We start from the raw sequence: 20679 nt of genomic DNA on the forward strand, positions 1-20679 counted from the left end.
TATTCAAAGGGTTAATTTCAAGAATCGAAGAAATATGAATCCACAGTTTGAAAACTTACTCCAAGAGGCAAGGTGATGAAAATAAATTCACAACTATATTGTGTAATCAAACTACAGAACATCGTAAAAGTTACTAGAGAAAAAAAGACAAATTCCTATGAAGGAATGACAGTTGGACTGAAAATAAGTGTATCATCAGCAACAATCAATGCCAAAAGAAAAGGGAGTAATATCTTCCACTCACTGAGAGAATATAATTATTTACCTTTCTGTACTGGGCTATTTAGTTATCATAGACTAGGGGAGCTTACTACCCAGAGACTCACTGAAAAATAAAAGACTGAAGAATTCATATAGAAACTGATAAAAAAATATATAATAATACTATATTGAATCCTTAACCATAAAAATAATAACTATTTTTTGTGTGGTTTTTTAAGTTTAAATAAAACCCTAGATAGCAATATGAAGAAAGCTATGTGCAAAGTCTGTATAGCAGGAAGAAAGGAACAAAGAAATTATTTTCTTATCCAAAAGAGAAGAGATATACTGAATAAACACAGACTTTATAAAAATTTTAAAAATCAAGTATATATGTTAAAACTGTAAGGAAAACCATTAAAATACGAATAATGCACCATATATATTACAAACAACAAAGGGAAGAAAGGAAATTTTTTTAAAAAATCAGTTGCACATAAAGCAGAAAAGAAAAAAAAAAAAGCAGCAAAGGATAAGGGTGGCTGCAGCAGAAGCACCCAGATGTCTGCCAAAGATCTGTGATTCTCTCCCCCAGTGAGGAACTGATGCTAGGAAGTGGCTGCAGGCCGAGAACTACATTTCCGAGGTCCCTCTTGCTTCTAGGTAGGACCATCTGACTAGTTCTCATCGAGTGAGCTGTAGTGATGTAAATAACTTTTAGGCTGATGTGGTTAAGAAGCAGGCATGCCTTGTCCACTCTGTCTTTCCCTTTCCATGGTGATCTTGGAACTTACATGTTAGGAGTGGCAGAGCCACAAGATTGAAGCAACCTGGGTTTCTAAATGACTGTGTGGGGCAGACCATACCCTCCATGCCACTGACTGGATTTTACATAACAAAATATAGACCTCTATTAGGTTAAGCTACTGAGGTTTCCAGGTTCATCTGTTAACCTCAGCTAGCACTACCCTAAGTAATACAGATGGTAAACAGAAAATGCAAAAAATAATGTAGGTATATTATCAATCACAAAAATGTAAATGGATTAACTTAAGTTCAAGGGTTGGCAAACTATACCTGGCAGGCCAAATCTAGACCTGTATGTTGATTTATGCAGTGGTCCCCAACCTTTCTGGCACCAGAGACTGACTTCATGGAAGATAATTTTTCCACAGACCAGGGCAGGGAGGTTCAGGATGATTCAAGTGCATGACATCTATTGTGCACTTTATTATTATTACATCAGCTCCACCTCAGATCACCATGCATTACATCCTGGAAGCTAGGGCCCCTGGATTTACGTCAGTCAATTTATTTATTGTCAGTGGCTATTTCTGAGTAGCTACAGCAGAGACTATATGTACCACAGAGCCAGGAAATATTTACTATCCAGTCCTCTATAGGCAAAGAGTGCTGACCTCTAGATTAAACCCACTTATTAAAAAATGAGATGAGAACAAGTCAGTTTTTAAAGATTCAAATGATGCTATTTACCAGAAAACATAATTTTTTAGAATCTCACCAAACGTTTAAAAACAAGGAAATGCATAAAGATATGTCAAGCAAATATTAAGCAGAAGGAAAAATACATAGCAGTATTAATATCAGACAGCATAAAAGGTAGTGCATCAGCAGTGGACAGAGGAGCCTGGTGGGCTACAGTCCATGGAATCGAAAACAGTCGGACACAACTGAGCAACTTCACTTCATTTCACCAAAAAAATACCCTAAGAAGATGAAACGATCTTGAACTTGTAAACACCTCATTATATAAAGCAAAAGTGATAGAATTACAATGAAATTTTTTCAGGACAGTAAATTCAGAGGCAAATTTCACCACAAATGTTTCAGTAACAGATAAATCAAGCCAATAAATTTTAGTTATATTAAAGAAATAGCAATTAGGAGATCTGAAAGCTGTGACTCCCAATGGAGAATGGGTGGAGGTTTCAAAACCATTTGAGGAACTTTTTCAAATAGAACATTACCCAGAGAGAAGGAAAGGAGAGATCCCCTGAAAACTAACGTAGTACACTCTGTTACTGTCAGAGAGGCATCCCTCAAGGATGTTATAATGTGGGAAAAAGAGGTTGAAAACCGTTTAGTCTTTTTTTCTCAAGATGGTAGACAGTGGTCAATCTTGATGAGAAGCACCCTGAAAAGAAACATTTTTGGATTTATCAAGTACTTAAACCATTTCCAACATGAGCTTCTCCATGGCTACCAGAGACATCAAAGGACTGGAATAAGAAGAACAAACAAACAAAAATCTGTTCTGATAGTGACCAGCTATCTCTCCTGATTTTCTGAGCACTTGTTTATAATTTTCAAAACATGTCAGAGCTTTGTCTTATAGATTCATTTTAATTAAATATACAAGTGCTCAAGACAGAAAATAGTTTTTAAAGTGTTCAAATATATTGACCTAAAATCTTGGCCAAACAGCTTTAGGAAAATTTTACTAATAGCCTATTAAAAGGCAATCTACTCCCTCTAAAAGTTCAAAGTTCACCGCACAAGAGAAATTCATTTAATCTAAGAAACCACCAAAATGAAATTAAACTCTGCAATAAAATAGAAGAATGTAACATTCTCATTTAATCCATTCCACCAGTCCACTTGGTTTCCTCTCTAGCCCTCACCTATAAGAAGAAATTTATAATAATGCAGTCAGTATGACAAAATTCCTCTCTAACAAATAAAATGTATGTCCATAGAAGTTTGCAATGAATATATTTTGAGACTCTATACTCAAAGGCAAGAATAAAGAAATTGTGCCCAAATAATGGACTGAGGTACTAGTTCATAAAAAATATATAATAAATATATATTAAAAATATATAATTTAGTAGTAATGAGGAAAACATAAAATGCTAGGGCGAGAAGTTCAGTTCTGACATGGGAAACAGAGAATACTATGTATTCTTGAATAGGCGAATAACATGGTGAAAACATCAAAGAAGGATTAGAGCAGAAAGAGAGAGGCTAGAAAACCTGGATGGTCCTTGAGTGAGTTGATGAGGGAGGGGATTTAGAGGAGCAGTCGTAAAAATGAGATGTACTATGAATGAAGATTGGGGAAGAGGAGCCAACCCAGACTGGGAATAACTGGGAGAGAGAGAAAACAGAAAAAAAAAAAGGAGGGAGTAGGAAAGAAGGGCGGAGAAGGCAATGGCACCCCACTCCAGTACTCTTGCCTGGGAAATTCTGTGGAGGAGGAGCCTAGTAATCTACAGTCCATGGGGTCGCTGAGGGTCGGACACAACTGAGCGACTTCACTTTCACTTTTCACTTTCATGCATTGAAGAAGGAAATGGCAACCCACTCCAGTGTTCTTGCCTGGAGAATCCCAGGGACGGGAACCTGGTGGGCTGCTGTCTATGGGGTCGCACAGAGTCGGACATGACTGAAGCGACTTAGCAGCAGCAGGAGAGAAGGGAAGATGGAAGAACAAAGACTACATTGATTACATTTACAAAACTGGTCCAGGCATGATGACAGTAAAGAGAAACCTCTTTCTATTCATGGAGGTGAATTTCAGACTCCTTAAATTTAAGATTAAAGATCAAGGATAAAAATCAGGCCAGCATGTGCATACGGTGATGGTGATTCTCAAACAGTAGCCCTTAGAGCCCTGCATCAGAATCCCCCCACCCACTCACCCCCAGCACCCCCACATCCCACCCCCGTGCCTGTTAAAATGCAACTTTCAGGGCTCCTCTCCAGACTCACTGGGGTTCCCTGATAGCTCAGTTGGTAAAGAATCCGCCTGCGATGCAGGAGACCTGGGTTCAATTCCTGGGTCAGGAAAATCCCCTAGAGAAGGGAAAGGCTACCCACTCCAGTGTTCTGGCCTGGAGAATTTCATGGACTCTGGAAGAGACTCTGGAAGAAGCACAAGCTGGAATCAAGATTGCCGGGAGAAATATCAATAACCTCAGATATGCAGATGACACCACCCTTATGGCAGAAAGTGAAGAGGAACTCAAAAGCCTCTTGATGAAAGTGAAAGAGGAAGAGTGAAAAAGTTGGCTTAAAGCTCAACATTCAGAAAATGAAGATCATGGCATCTGGTCCCATCACTTCATGGCAAATAGATGGGGAAACAGTGGAAACAGTGTCAGACTTTATTTTTGGGGGCTCCAAAATCACTGCAGGTGGTGATTGCAGCCATGAATTTAAAAGACACTTACTCCTTGGAAGGAAAGTTATGACCAACCTAGATAGCATATTGAAAAGCAGAGACATTACTTTGCCAACAAAGGTCCGTCTAGTCAAGGCTATGGTTTTTCCAGTGGTCATGTATTGGATGTGAGAGTTGGACTGACTGTGAAGAAAGCTGAGCGCCAAAGAATTGATGCTTTTGAACTGTGGTGTTGGAGAAGACTCTTGAGAATCCCTTGGACTGCAAGGAGATCCAACCAGTCCATCCTAAAGGAGATCAGTCCTGGGTGTTCCTTGGAAGGAATGATGCTAAAGCTGAAACTCCAGTACTTTGGCCACCTCATGTGAAGAGTTAACTCATTGGAAAAGACTCTGATGCTGGGAGGGATTGGGGGCAGGAGGAGAAGGGGACGACAGAGGATGAGATAGCTGGATGGCATCACTGACTAGATGGATGTGAGTTTGAGTGAACTCCGGGAGTTGGTGGTGGACAGGGAGGCCTGGTGTGCTGCGATTCATGGGGTCGCAAAGAGTTGGACACGACTGAGCGACTGAACTGAACTGAACTGATAGTCCATGGGGTCACAAAGAGTCAGACCTGACTGAATGACCTTCACTTTCGACCCACTGAACCACTATCCTAGGAATCTGGATTAAGTCAGTTTAGAGGAGGGAGGTACTAAGTGCACTGGAGTGACCCCCACCAGAGATGGATGTGTGCACTCTGTAGCCAAAACTCCAACTGGCTGAGCTTACCCAAAGTTACTGAAGAGGAGAGCGGGATCCAAGCACTAACACTTAGGGTGGAGAGGTGGGGTCTCAACAGTTATGTGTCACAGACAAAGAGTAGCCAGTGAAGGATACACAAAGAAAGGAGTATGTAAGCTTAGCAGGACAGAATTATACATTATCACTAGGATGAGGGAGTATGTGGACAAAGTTCGACTGGGTACTTGGGTTTTTTTTTCCTCTGAAGTCCTAGAAAACGGGACTCCTGTGACTGACCAAGAATATAGCTTGAACCTACTGATAGCATCCTGGACAATAAGAAAAACCAATAGGCTAACATTAGGTACAAAGTAGATCAAGTAGTAAAGTTTTTAAGTATTAACTTGTCCAAAGTAAGAAAAGATCTAATGTCTCTCATTTTCATCAAGTATGTAACAATAACTTTTGGGTTTAAAAAAAACCAAACGATTAGGAAATGTTTAAACAGGTGTCTAATATTTTAAGCTCTGGAAGAAAAAAGGTGATTCGCCCCAAGTGCACTATTCCTCCCAGTTATATTATTTCCTTTCCAGTGTTTTTTAAATGGTCCTAGTTTCCAAGGTAACAGCCACAGGATACTAGGTCCTATTCCTCCCAGTTTAAGAGTTGCAGGCAGGTGCTGTTCAGGATGTAGTGAAAGCCTCGGATCCAAATACCCAAGTGCTCTTCTGGAATTAATGAGCAAAAATATTCAATCACTGCAAACCTTAAAGCTGAAAAGCTTCTCTGGGTAACAACAGCAATTTACACACCTGCAAAGCTTTGCAATACACAGGGCCCTTTCCCATGCATTTCTCACAGAGTCTTCCTCAGAGGGAAGCAGAGCAGATATTATTATTTTCCCCTTTCACAGGAAGGGTTATGTCTTAGGAATGGAGCTGGGATTTGAACCCTGACCATCAGGCTCAGGAATCTTTTCATGATACATGAAACACATTATTAATTTAAAAGAGTTTCTTTTCTTTTCAGATGTAAATCTAAGGGACTTCTCCGGTGGTCCAGTGGCTAAGACTCCGTGCTCCCAATGCAGGGGGCCTAGGTTCCATCCCTCGTGGCGGAACTAGATCCCACATGCCACAACTAAAGATTAACATGTCGCAACTAAGACTTGATACAGCTAAATAAATAAATATTTCTTTAAATTATGTAATTAATATTTTTAAAAAGTAAATCTGAAAGGAACATTTGATTGGTAAGTGTTTTATCTGCAGTTTACATCATCAAATATTTCAGTGATGCCAGGCTCAGTTCTTCTGGTGAACTTGAAGCCTAAATTTCCTGGGAAAACAAAATCTTTCAACTGCAAGAAGGAATAGAGTTAGCGGGGAAAGTAAAACCACAGTGTGGCCAAGGAGACGTGAAATATAAATGCTTTATACAGCTGGGGTCCTGGTATAACAATCAAACTCCTCCTCACCCCACAATCCAGGGATTCTCACCATTCTGGAATGATTAAGGACTAAATCTTAACTACAGTAGAGGCAGCTGAGCTACAAAGAACAAATAAAACAAAGAACATCTCACTAACATCTCCCTGAGACCCTGAGAACCCAAAGCAACAGTTTTGTGGCCCTAACCGTGCTGAGGGGTAGCATGAGTGCACATAAGCATAGAAATTATTTCTGAAATAGCCCCTGTGTGAGCAGAGGCCATCTTATCATGGAGTAAATGGGATAGAGTCATGGAAATATTATCTTCTTACAGCTGCTTCAGCGTTTTTAGCATTAATTCATTCAGAAAGTTATTTACTGAGGTCAGACTTTGTGACAGGTAGTTGGGATACAGCAGTGTACAAAACAAATGAAGTCCTACTCTTTGTAAGTTTTATTCTAGCAGAAGAAGAGAGAAAACAAATAAACTGTGTGATGGGCAACAGTTGCCATGGAAAAAAACTGAAGCAGGATAAAGGGGATGTGGCTTTCACAAAATACAAGTTGTGTTTCCATTTTAAATGTTTTTATAAACCATCAAAAAATCCATAAGATTAATTTTAGTAGATGTGCTAGTTCAGGAATATTTTATAATGATAACAGAATCAATTCCTCAAGACATAGCAATCCTAAATGCATATATAGCTAAACATTATTTGCTTCAAAATGTATGAAGCAGAAAGTGTTGAAACTGAAAGACCAAATAGAAAACTCCATAATTATAGCTAGAGATTTCACTAGCCATCACTCAATAATTGATGGCAAAAGTACACAAAATCAATAAGAATATACATGTTTTGAACAACATTATCAACTAACTTGACCTATTAACATTTATACAACATTCCAGGCAACAACCACACAGTCTTTTTCTGACCACAAGGAACAATCATGAGGCATATCATATCCTGGGCTGTAGAAAAAGTCTCAATAAATTTAAAATATTGAAATCACATGATTTAAATATTTAAAACTTAAATTTTAAATTAAAAAAATAACACGAAGATATCTAGAAAATCCCCCAAATACTTGGAAACTAAAAGTAAACATCTAAATGATTAATGTAGCAAAGAAAAAAGGTAAATAGTAAACATTTTGAACTAAATGAAAATACAAACACAGCACATTAAAATATGTGTGGTAAACGTAGTCTTGGATTGGAAGAATTAATATTGTTAAAATGACCATACTACCCAAAGCAATCTACAGATTTAATATAATTCCTATCAAATTACACATGGTATTTTTCACAGAACTAGAACAAATAATCCTAAAATTTATTTTGAAGACTCAGAGTTGCTGAAGCAATCCTGAGGCAAAAGAACAAAGCAGGAGACATAACCTCCTAGACTTAAGAGGGTATGAAAAAGCTACAATAATCAAAACAGCATGGAACTGGCACAAAAACAGACCTATAGATCAATAGAGAATCAAAAGAGCCCAGAAATAAACCCACACATCTATGGGCAATTAACCTACAACAAAACAGGCAAGAATATACAAGGGGGAAAAGACAGTCTCTTCAGCCAGTGATGTTGGAAAAGTTGGACAGTCACATGCTAATCAATAAAGTTAGATCATTCTCTCAGTTCAGTTCAGTTCAGTTGCTCAGTCGTGTTGGACTCTTTGATCTTTTTAGATCATTCTCTCATATCATACAAAAAAAGAACTCAAAATGACTTAAAGACTTATATATAATACATGATACCATGAAGCTCCTAGAATAAAACATAAGCAAAATATTCTCTGACATAAATCATAGCAATATTTTCTCAGGTCAGTCTCACAAAGCAAAAGAAATAAAAGCAAAAATAAAACAACTCACTCAAAAAATGGGCAGAAGACCTGAACAGACATTCCTCTAAAGAACATACAGATGGTCAATAGGCACATGAAAATATGTTCAAAATCATTAGTAATTAGATAAATGCAAATCAAAACTACAATGAGATATTATCTCACACCAGTGAGAATGGTTATCATCCAAAAATCCACAAACAACAAATGCCGAAGAGAGTGTGGAGAGAAGGAAATCCTCCTGCACTGTTAGTGGGAATGTAAATTGGTACACCACTACGGAGAACAGTATGGAGGTTTCTTAAAAAACTAAAAATAGAGCTACCATATGACTCTGCAATCCCACTCCTGGCCATATATCCAGCAAAAAAACATGGCCAGAAAAGATACACGCACTCCAGTGTTCACTGCAGCACTGTTTACAATAGTCAAGACATGGAAGCAAACTAAATGTATATCAACAGTCAGTCAGTTCAGTTCAGTCACTCAGTCCTGTATGACTCTTTGGGACCCCATGAATCACAGCACGCCAGGCTTCCCTGTCCATCACCAACTCTCGGAGTTCACCCAGACTCACGTCCATCGAGTCAGTGATGCCATCCAGCCATCTCATCCTCTGGCGTCCCCTTCTCCTCCTGCCCCCAATCCCTCCCAGCATCAGAGTCTTTTCCAATGAGTCAACACTTCGCATGAGCTGGCCAAAGTACTGGAGTTTCAGCTTTAGCATCATTCCTTCCAAAGAAATCCCAGGGCTGATCTCCTTTAGAATGGACTGGTTGGATCTCCTTGCAGTCCAAGGGACTCTCAAGAGTCTTCTCCAACACCACAGTTCAAAAGCATCAATTCTTCGGCGCTCAGCTTTCTTCACAGTCCAACTTTCACATCCATACGTGACCACAGGAAAAACCATAGCCTTGATTAGACAAACCTTTGTTGGCAAAGTAATGTCTCTGCTTTTGAATATGCTATCTAGGTTGGTCATAACTTTCCTTGGAATGGATAAAGATGTGGTAAAAGGACTGTAGCCTGCTAGGCTCCTATGTCTATGGAATTCTCCAGGCAATTCTACTGGAGCCATTCCCTTCTCCAGGGGATCTTCCTAACTCGGGGATTGAACCCAGGTCTCCCACATTGCAGACAGATTCTTTACCATCTGAGCCACCAGGGAAACCTATATATATATATATATATAACTCAGCCATTAAAAAGAATGAAATAAGGCCATCTGCAGAAACATGGATGGATCTAGAGAGTGTCATACTGAGTGAAGTAAGTCGGACAGAGAAGGAGAAATATCATATGACATCCCTTATATGTGGAATCTAAAAAGAAATGATACAAATAAACTTACTTACAAAATAGAAAAAGGCTCACAGACTTAGAAAAACAAACTCAAGGTTGCCAGGGGAAAGGGATAGTTAAGGGCTTTGGGAAGGTCAAGCACACAATCTATATTTAAAATGGATAACCAACAGAAACCTATTATATAGCACATGGAACTCTGCTCAATGTTATGTGCCAGCCTGGATGGGAGTGGAGTTTGGTGGAGAATGGATACATGTATATATATGGATGAGTCCCTTCACTGCTAACCTTAAACTATCACAACATTGTTAATTGACTATTCCCCAACACAAAATGTTTTTGGTGTTATAAAAAAATAATAAAATTATTAAAAAGCAAAAACAAACAAATAGGACCTAATCAAACTTAAACACTTTTGCACAGCAAAGGAAATCATAAACAAAATAAAAAGACAACCTACAGAATGGAAGAAAATATTTGCAAATGATGCAACTGACAGGGCTTAATTTCAAAAATATACAACAGCTCATACAACTCAATAACAACAATATCAAAAAACAACCCAATCAAAAAATGGGCAGAAGACCTAAACAGATACTTCTCCAAAGAAGACATACAGATGGCCAAGAGACACATGAAAAGATACTCATTATCGTTAATTATTAGAAAAATGCAAATCAAAACTACAATGAGGTATCACCTCACACCAATCAGAATGGTAATTACTAAAAAGTCTACAAAAAATAAATTGTGGAGGGATTGTGGAGCAAACAGAACCCTTTTACATTATTGGTGGAATTGCAAATTGGTGCATTATGGAAAACAGTATGGAGGTTCCTCAGAAAACTAAAAATAGAGTTGCCATGAAAAAAGAAAAAAAGTGTTAGCTGCTCAGTTGTGTCCCAACTCTTTGTGCTACAGTCTATGGACTGCAACCCACCAGGCTCCTCTTGCCATGGAATTCTCCAGGCAAAAATACTGGAGTGGGTAGCCAACTCCTTCTCAGGGGATCTTCCTGACTCAGGAATCAAACCCAGGTCTCCTGCATTGCATGCAGATTCTTTACCATCTGAGCCACCAGGGAAGTCCCTGATCTAGCAGGCCCACTCCTGGGGAACTTTCAGTGGCTAAGACTTGGTGCTCCCAACGCAGGGGGCCTGGGTTCAATCCCTGGTCAGGAAACTAGATCCCACGTGCTGTTAACTAAGAGTTCACATGCCACAACTAGAAGATCCTACATGCTGCAATGCACATCAAAGATCCCGCATGCCACAACTAATACCCAGCACAGCCAAGTAAATAAATAGTTTTTTAAAAATTCCACCCCTGGGAATTTACCCAGAAAAACTATAATTTGAAAAGATAAATACACCCCTATGTTCACAGCAAAAGTATTTACAATAGCCAAGACATGGAAACAACCTAAATTTATATTGATGGATGAATGGATACAGAGCAGCTAGTGTATATATACATTGGAATATTACTCAGTCATGAAAAAGGATGAAGCAATGCCATTTGCAGCAACATGGATGGACCTAGAGATTATCAGACTAAGTGAAGTAAGTCAGAAAGAGAAAGACAAATACCATGTGATATCACTGACATGTGGAATCTAAAATACAACACAAATCAACATACCTATGAAACTTGTTTATTTAACTTACATGCAGAGCACATCATGTGAAATGCCCAGCTGGATAAGTTTTAGGCTGGCATCAAGATTGCTGGGAAAAATATCAACAACCTCAGATATGCAGTTGATAGCACTTTAATGGCAGAAAGCAAAGAGGAACTAAAAAACCTCTTGATGAGGGTGAAAGAGAAGAGTGAAAAAGCCAACTTAAAACTCGATATCAAAAAAACTAAGATCATGGCATCCAGTCCCATAACTTCATGGAAAATCGAAGGGGAAAAGGTGGAAGCAGTAACAGATTTCCTCTTCTTGGGCTCTAAAATCACTGCAGATGGTGACTGCAGTCATGAAATTAGAAGATGATTGCTTTTTGGAAGGAAAGCTATGACAAAATTAGACAGTATATTAAAAAGCAAAGGCTTCACTTTGCAAACAAAGGTCCATGTAGTCAAGGCTATGGTCTTTCCATTGGTCATGTATGGATGTGAGAGTTGGACCATAAAGAAGGCTGAGGGCCAAAGAATTGATGCTTTCAAATTGTGGTGCTGGAGAAGACTCTTGAGAATCCCTTGGACAGTAAGGAGATCTAACCAGTTAATCCTAAAGGATATCAACCCTGAATACTCATTGGAAGGACTGATGCTGAAGCTGAAGGTCCAATACTTTGGCCACCTGATTCAAACAGCTGACTCACTAGAAAAGGCCCTGATGCTGGGAAAGGGGGAGGGCAGGAGGAAAAGAGGGCAACAGAGGATTAGATAGTTGGATGGCTTCACCTATTCAATGGACATGAACTTGGGCAAACTCCAGGAGATGGTGAGTGGCGGGGAGGCCTGGTGTGTTGAGCCCATGGGGTCTCAGAGTTGGACATGACTTGGCAACTGAACAACAACAATGAAACATAAAGAAACTCACAGACACAGAGAACAGACTTATGGTTGCCAAAAGGTAGCTGGGTGGGGAGGGAAGGATTGGGGGTTTGGGATTAGCAGATGCAAACTAGTATATATAGGATAGATAAACATAAGACTCTACTGTATAGCACAAGAAACTATACTCAGTATCCTGTGATAAACCATAATGGAAAAGAATATGAAAAAGAATATATATGTGTGTAACAGTCATTTTGCTGTACAGCAGAAACACAACATTGTAAATCAACTATACTTAAATAAATGTTTTTTAATTTAAAAAATGTGTAGGGTACAGCTACAGCAGGTAAAACTGTCTAGAGGCAAGTTTAAATGCTCCTATTAGAAAAGAAGAAAGGTCTAAAACTAATAATCCAAATTTCCTCTAAAGAAACAAGAGAAAGAGGAGTAAATTAAAGCTAAATAAATAGAAGGAGGGAAATAAAGAGGAGAAATTAACAACATATAGAACAAGAAACAGATAAAAAAATTTTAAACCACAACTGGTGGGAGTTTTTGGTAAAATACAATAAAATCAATAAATGTCTAGCCAGACAAATCAAGAAAATGAGAGAGAAAACACAAATGGAAGAAAAGAGGAGACCTCATTACAGACTCTAGAGAGATTAAAAGAAAAACAGAATAATATTTCAAAAAACTTGATTTAGGACAAAATTCATCTTTTCCTAGAAACACAGGCGCACACACACGGTTACAGTCTCTGAAACTACTGCTTCTCAGAGCAGTCTCAACCATTTATAATCATTTTAACTTTTAACCAAAATAACTTTTATTTTGCATAGAAAACATTTCACGTGGAAAATGTGAATTGTCACACCCCAGCTTTTAATCAGACTAGCAGAGTTCATGGATTCACATAACTTTCTACAGTCACTAATATTCCATATACCACTTCTCAAAATGGTAGAAACGAAGATGTTCACTAACATGAACCAATGACATAGGTTTTCTGTAGTATATTAAAATAAGCTAAAGTATAAAAAATGTAAATATGCTTAATAATTAATACTTTATTTTTTCATCATATTTACAAATGATCTAGGTATTTAATGACTTTCCATTAATTAACTTGTTCTAATGTCAATCCAAGATTTAACTTACCAAGATCTTGGAAACTTATCTTCAAGCTGACATACCACAGAACATAATTATTACACTAATTAAATAAAGTGCAGCAGAATAAGGATTGATTTGGTCAAATACAAATTTATATTTATCATAAGCAAGCATTAAATGGAAGTAATGCTAGCTTATTTGATCAGTAAACCTGTGTAAGTTTAGAAAAAACATACCCAAATATAATATAAATGTATACTTGCATTATATATAATGCTGATAAATCAAAGAATATATAGCTGTTTTATTAAACCAAATTATTAAAATAATCCATCCCTTCTGAAAAGGTTTTCTGCAGTTAGCATAAGAGACTTTAACTGGCAAAAGTTTGCTGCCGCCGCTCCTGCTAAGTTGCTTCAGTCATGTCCGACTCTGTGCGACCCCATAGACGGCAGCCCACCAGGCTCCCCCGTCCCTGGGATTCTCCAGGCAAGAACACTGGAGTGGGTTGCCATTTCCTTCTCCAGTGCATGAAAGTGAAAAGGGAAAGTGAAGTCGCTCAGCCGTGTCTGACTCTTAGCAACCCCACGGACTGCAGTCTACCAGGCTCCTCAGTCCATGGGATTTTCCAGGCAAGAGTACTGGAGTGGGGTGCCATTGCCTTCCCCTTAACTGGTTTAGTGGGTTGCTATTTGGAAGAAGACTGGAGAGTCTGTTAAGTAAGCAAGACCACTGGTGATAAAGAATCCACCCCTGGCTGTTTCTAATTACAGGGTAATGATGCTGACTGGGAGATCCCCAAATCAGTATTATGATGAGTTGCAGACTCTTCATTCTTAAATAGTCTCCTGCCGTATTCATTCTACCAGGATTAAAAGGTCTTCATAGCTCAGCAGTTCCTTCGACTGCATCATGATTCAATTATCCTTTCAAGGGTGATTTGAGACCTGTGGGCACTCTCCAGTCCTTTGGGCTTCCCAGGTAGATAGAGTGGTAAAGAGCCCACCTGCCAATGCAGGAGATGTAAGAGACTTGGGTTTGATCCTTGGGTCAGGAAGATCCCCTGGAAGAGGGCATGGCAACCCACTCCAGTATCCTTGCCTGCAGAATCCCATGGAACAGGAGCCTGTCAGGCTACAGTCCACAGGGTCAAAGAGTTGGACACAACTGAAGCAACTTAGCATGCACACACACACTGCAGTCTTGGTCTTACTTCCTGAAAAGCTGCAAGTGGAGAAATCCACAGCACAGGTTCCAGTTGTAGTCTCAGGAGGTCTCCATTCAATAAAACTGGAGCAATTTTTCTCTTGCCCTTGATTTGTTTCCATGTCTTCTTCATCACCAATGACAATTGTCTCACACTTTCCTTCTGAGAAGCCAATGCTCCTGAGGATGGGAGAATTTCGGAATCATTTCATTGTAGCTGCTAATTTTTTGATGATATGAATGTTATGGTTCTCTGACCAGTTATCACTAGTGCTGAAGGCTGAGGAGGCCATACAGGTTCAAAAAACATCACCATCATCATCTTCTACTGATGAGTCTTGAAATTTATCAGACCTAGAAACTAAAGGATTAGGTGGACCACTAAATGAATTTCCTACATTAGTGAGACACATCATTCATTAGATATTTAATGAATGAATATATGAATGGTCCTCACTGAGTGAGCCCCTTTGGGGAACTGATCTTTTCCCTCCCTAATTCATCAGTGGCCTCTGATTTTCTGGGACATTCCCTTGAATACTCCACACAGACAACCACAGATTTCAGATACTCGGCTGCTCTTATGTTGTTCTCTATCCCGGGACCCACACTCGTCATCAAGATTGAATTAAAAATAAACCCAAGAAATGATAACAGCTTCTTGCCTTAGCCCTTCTAGAAAGGTATCACTGTTTAAAGGGGATGTTTTAGAATTTGAGCAAAAATTCGTTGCTCTAGTGACTAGAAGAACATTCAGCCATCAAGACCAGGAAGAGTTCATCTGAGTTAGGCCTTTTGGATCATCTCATACACCCTCTACTCATCATGCCCTTCTATACCTCTGAGCTTTTACGGTTTTTCATCAACCCTGCCCACCTGGTGAATATCACCTCAAAATTATCTTCTCTCTCTCTCCTGGTTAGCAACTCTCACCTGTTTCCTTAGTAGAGCTCATACTTTTACAACTTATTAGTTATCATAATTATATATGCTGTCCTCTCCTCTCCCAGAGGCATGAAGCCCAACAAGAGGGGGAAGAGTTGCTGAATTCAAAAATAGGCTCGGAAAAGAAGGTACGAGGAGAGAGTCAGAGAGATGGCAGTGACTCAGATGGCATTGCCAGCTTTGAAGATGGATGGGGCCACGGGTCAAAAACGCAGGGGGCCTCTAGAAGCTGAAAAGGTGAAGAAACAGATTCTTCCCTAGAACTTCCAGAAAAGAAATCAGCCTTGCCAACAGATTTTTCGCTCAGTGAGATCCATATCAGATGTCTGATCTAAAGAATTGTAAAATAATAAATTTATGTTGGTTTCTTTTAAAAAAAGAAAAGAAAAGGACTGTTTTACTTGCCAGTTTGTGTTGCTTATCTTGATTCTGGCAAATTCTATTTTTCAGCAGTTACTGGTAACATCCCCATGAAAGCATGAGAGCTTCTCAGTGAAGAATTATGGTCTGAGCCACTGCTAAAAGCTGTGATTTCAGGTGGCTGAGTCTCACCATCACTCACCAATCTTTTCACTCACAGTGCTCCTCTTTTCCCAAATGCTCTGCTGCTGCTGCTGCTGCTGCTGAGTCGCTTCAGTCATGTCCGACTCTGTGCGACCCCATAGATGGTAGCCCATCAGGCTCCCCCGTCCCTGGGATTCTCCAGGCAAGAACACTGGAGTGGGGTGCCATCGCCTTCTCCAGCCCAAATGCCCTGTTGGATATTTTATTTAAGCCAAATTGTTTCCCAAATTTTTTGAGCACTACCTTTGGGATTTTTGCCATATCAAAGTAGCACCAGAGCTAATAGTAACTTAATTCCTTTCTTCAAAGCAACTTAATTTTTAAATAGTACTTTTGCTTTATAGGTAATATGCATAAAATATTAGGTTTGATGTGCTAATTGTTTTCTCCAAATGCACATTTAAAAACAAAACTGTTAAAATTTTTAAAAACCTTTGCATTAAAATAAACTTGTAACTACTAAAATTTTAAAAACAACTCTGCCTAGGTACCCAGGAAAATCTTTTCATGTACATCAGTAGGATAACTCCTCCACTTTGTGAAATACTTTCTAAGTTTTTTCTACCCTCCCCAGGCCTTCTGCCCAGAGCTACCCCTTCATTCTCAGCAGGCTCCCTCACCTCCTACATACTTAAATAGAGAGTCCTTCGGACTTGAATTCCATCAAGCAGTCTCCCTGTATCTTCCCACTCCATACACACCCCTGAAAGCTCACCTGCATCTGCTCTCATCCTTGCTCCCTCTGCCTTTGCTCTCAGAAGAGGAGCCTGACCTTCTTTCCACTAAAGAAATGTCATGTTCTGAAGCCCATTCTAATACACTGCCTCGAGGATCTTACCATTAAAATAGTTTTCAAGGATTTACCTAAATTATACAAACTTAAATTCTTAAAATGAGCTGATTCCTTTACTTTTTAAAATCTAGCACATTTTAAATCCCAGAAATCCCATTCCTTATTTTCTGAGAATTATAGGAATATTATATTTAAACAGGCACCTATTTATCTCAAAAGCCAATCAGAACGGGACTTCTTTAACTTAGGAAATTTTTATCAACTAATAACACCATCTGGATTTGGAAAAAAAACGTTATACATCCATAAAATGAAATGTAAAGACTTTTTTGAATTACAGACACACAAACACAGAGTTTAATACCAGTCATGAGTCAAGAGTAAATTCAGAAGTACAAAACATTTACTGGCTCAGATAGCAAAGAGCTGCTCTCCTTGGTGAAATACAATATTCTTAATTGTTTTGAGCCCAAATAAATGAATAACCAAACAAATAAGACTAAAACTAGTTTCTCTGTTGTCTCTCATCCAGCAGAGACCCAATCTCTACAAATCATTGATCTATTCACATGTTATAGTTAGACATAACACCAAATTCCCAATCATTGCTACTAAGAGAGGGCAATGATACTGCTGCAAGCAGAACACATACAAACCACAAAATTAATAGAGAACATTATTAAAATTACAATAACAGAGAGCAAAGCAAAGTTACTGCCATTTTGAGAGCCAAAAAACAAAAGATGTGTCTAAGCTTTAAGTAATCCATGAGTTGCATTTCTCTGGGGAAAACTACACCTAGTTTTGTTAGGTGAATCCAATGAGCAGCTCAGTAGAAGATCTCCAAGATGTTAAAGTATATTTGAAAAAAAAAAGTAAAAATCATGCCTCTCATACAGATATAAAATGAACATGTGTTAAAGATTTTATTGAATGTATTAATCAATGAAGAAACAAGGTAGATATTGCAACAGCTCAAATTAGAAATCAAAAATCACAAATTTATATGAAGTAAAGGAATGCTGAAATGAATCTGCAAATGGAAGCAAAACAAGCTTCTTCCACAGTGGCAGACAGAAGTCAACTAAATCTCTACTAGTCAGGACAGATTTTGCATGTCTATAAACAAGAATTATTTTGTGTTGCTATCAGCTATCTTAGAGAAGGAAATGGCAACCCACTCCTATAGTCTTGCCTGGGAAATCCCATGGACAGAGAAGCCTGACAGGCTACAGTCCATGAGGTTGCAAAGAGTCAGACATGACTTAGGGACTAAACAACAATCAGTTTTCTACAATTAACAGTTTTAAGACAGTTTCCATAGATTTGGAGTCATATAACTCTAATCAGATAAGCCTGGGGAACTGTCTAGATTCTAGACGATGCAGTTATCCACCTGGGCACACATTTTTCCCACACAAGAGACACTTCTCCCATGAAAACAGAAGAAACAGGGATTGTGTGAATATAAGTAAATCTGTAGTTGCTGTTCAGTGACTAATTTTTTAAAATGTCAGTGCTGCAGTCAACATCCTCAGTGATTTTGGAACCCAAGAAAATACAATGTGTCACCGTTTTCACTTTTTCCCCATCTATTTGCCATGAAGTGATGGGACCAGATGCCACGATCCTAGTTTTTTGATGGTGAGTTTTGAGCCAGTTTTTTGGAAATTAAGGAAGCTCATCACTGATAAGTCTCTTGTGCAGACTTTCACCTTTCCCCCCTTCCCTCCTCCCCCGCTCTCCAGTAATATGAGCGGGAGAATATGAGGTTATCTGCTACTACAAAGTAAAGCAATTAGTTGCTGTGAAAGGGCTCCGTGCAGAAAAATATCTCACACCAGCCTTACCTCAGTGACTTTCTCATTTCACTAAAAGTAGCCTTTAAAACACAGGGCTTCCCTGGTGGATCAGTGGTAAAGAATCCACTTGCCAATGCAGGAGACACGGTTCCATCCCTAGTCTGGGATGTTCCCATATGCCTGCAGAGCAGTGAAGCTAGGGCGCGACAACAACTGAGCCTGTGCTCTAGAGGCAACAAGCCACAACTACTGAAGCCCGAACCCCTGAGAGCCCATGCCCCACAATAACAGAAGCCATAGCAATGAGAAGCCCAAGTACCGCAACTAGAGAGTACCCCCACTCACCAAAACTAGAGAAAAGCCCACACAGCAACAAAGATCCAGCATAACTCTCCCCAAAAAACACATATAAATCATCTGGGTATCATCTTTTGCATAACTTGTATGCAGAGTACATCACGCAAAATGCCAGGTTGGATGAATCACAAGTTGGAATCAAGACTGCCAGGAGAAATATCAACAACCTTAGATATGCAGATGATAATGGCAGAAAGTGAAGAGGAACTAAAGAGCCTCTTGAGGAGGGTAAAAGAGGAGAGTGGAAAAAGCTGGCTTAAAACTCAACATTAAAAAAACTAAGATCATGGCATAGGGTCCCATCACTTCACAGCAAATAGAAGGGAAAAAAGTGGAAACAGTAACAGATTTTATTTTCTTGGGCTCCAAAAGCACTGTGGACAGTGACTGCAGCCACGGAATTGAAAGATACTTGCTCCGTGGAAGGAAAGCTATGACATACCTAGATTGTATACTAAAAAGCAGAGAGATTACTTTGCCGACAAATGTCAGCATATAGTCAAAGCTGTGGTTTTTCCACTGCTCATGTATGGATGTGGAAGTTGGACCATAAAGAAGGCCGAGGGCCGAAGAATTGATGCTTTCAAACTGCAGTGCTAGAAAACGCTCTCAAGAGTTCCCTGGACAGCATGGAAATCAAACCAGTAAATCCTAAAAGGAAATCAATCCTGAATATTCATTGGAAGGACTGCTGCCGAAGCTGAAGCTCCAATACTTTCGCCACCTAATTTGAACAGCTGATTCATTGGAAAAGACCCTGATGCTGGGAAAGACTGAAGGCAGGAGGAGAAGGGGGCGGCAGAAGATGAGATGGTTGGATGGCATTACCGACTCAATGGAGATGAGTTTCAGCAAACTCTGGGAGACAGTGAAGGGCAGGGAAGCCTGGTATATTGCAGTCCAAGGGGTCACAAAGAGATACAACTTAGTAACTGAACAACATCACCATCCTTTGACTAGTACAGTCAAATCCTCACAGCCCAATCCTCTGGAAATCTATCACCAGGCAAGTTTGGGAAACACCGCTCTACCACATTTTAGTTTACTGGGTTAGCCAGAAGAGCCCTGAAGAAATAAAACCCAGTCCTGGTGAGTTTTGAAATATCCTTGGAGATCTTTCTAGGTGGGGCATTTAGGAGGTGTTCTGAGGAGTCTATGGGTACGTGAGGGAAGGGGGAATAGCCATAAAAGAGAGAGACTAGCAAAGGAAGGAGGCTGGAGGAGAGTGCCAATGAGATTCGTTAGTAGAGAGAGACAGAGAAATGGAGAACAATTAAATCAGAACCTTCAGGGGAGGGCTCTGGCACTGATATTTTTTAAAGCTCCCATGATGACTACAAACTGCAGCCCAGGTTTATAATCTCTGTTCCTTAGCTGAAGTTCACCATTTTCACATCAGGTAAAGCTGGTCACTGATACTGAGGTTGTGATTCATTTATTCCCTGCTCAAGAGGATGTGAGGATTTTAGTTGAGCTGCTCCTTTTTAATTAGAGCAAAATTCCTAAAGAGGAAATGATTTCAATTGCGTCATATCACTGAATGTTCCCTTTCTACGAGTAAAAAGAAAAAGAATAAGGTAGATTTTCCACTTATCAGTGTGTGTTATCCAGTTGTTGCAGTAAGATGAGAAGAACTCAGAAATATGGCTGTAAAATAAGTCTTGAAGTTTTTATTCTTTTCTAAGCTATTGCAAAGAGTAAAGTGAAGTGAAAGTGTTGGTCA

General features: G+C 39.3%; 2 protein-coding genes across 2 annotated transcripts in view; both read right to left on the reverse strand.

Annotated features, from left to right (window-relative positions):
• LOC147349300 (uncharacterized) overlaps positions 1–16760 on the reverse strand; it is a 55185-nt gene extending 38425 nt beyond the window's left edge. The window contains exons 1-2 of the mRNA XM_086363681.1: positions 16003–16760; positions 14503–14675 (exon numbers count right to left, since the gene is read on the reverse strand). Of these exons, the coding sequence (XP_086219807.1) occupies positions 14503–14675; positions 16003–16117 (288 nt within the window). The 5' untranslated portion in view covers positions 16118–16760. The remainder of the gene's footprint in view (positions 1–14502; positions 14676–16002) is intronic.
• AKAP6 (A-kinase anchoring protein 6) overlaps positions 1–20679 on the reverse strand; it is a 599671-nt gene that overhangs the window by 576341 nt on the left and 2651 nt on the right. The gene's annotated exons all lie outside the window — the stretch shown is intronic.

Source organism: Bos grunniens, chromosome 21 (assembly GCF_055505025.1).
Source record: "Bos grunniens cultivar Pamir isolate PY7600 chromosome 21, Bosgru_T2T1.0, whole genome shotgun sequence".
Lineage (NCBI taxonomy): Eukaryota > Metazoa > Chordata > Mammalia > Artiodactyla > Bovidae > Bos > Bos grunniens.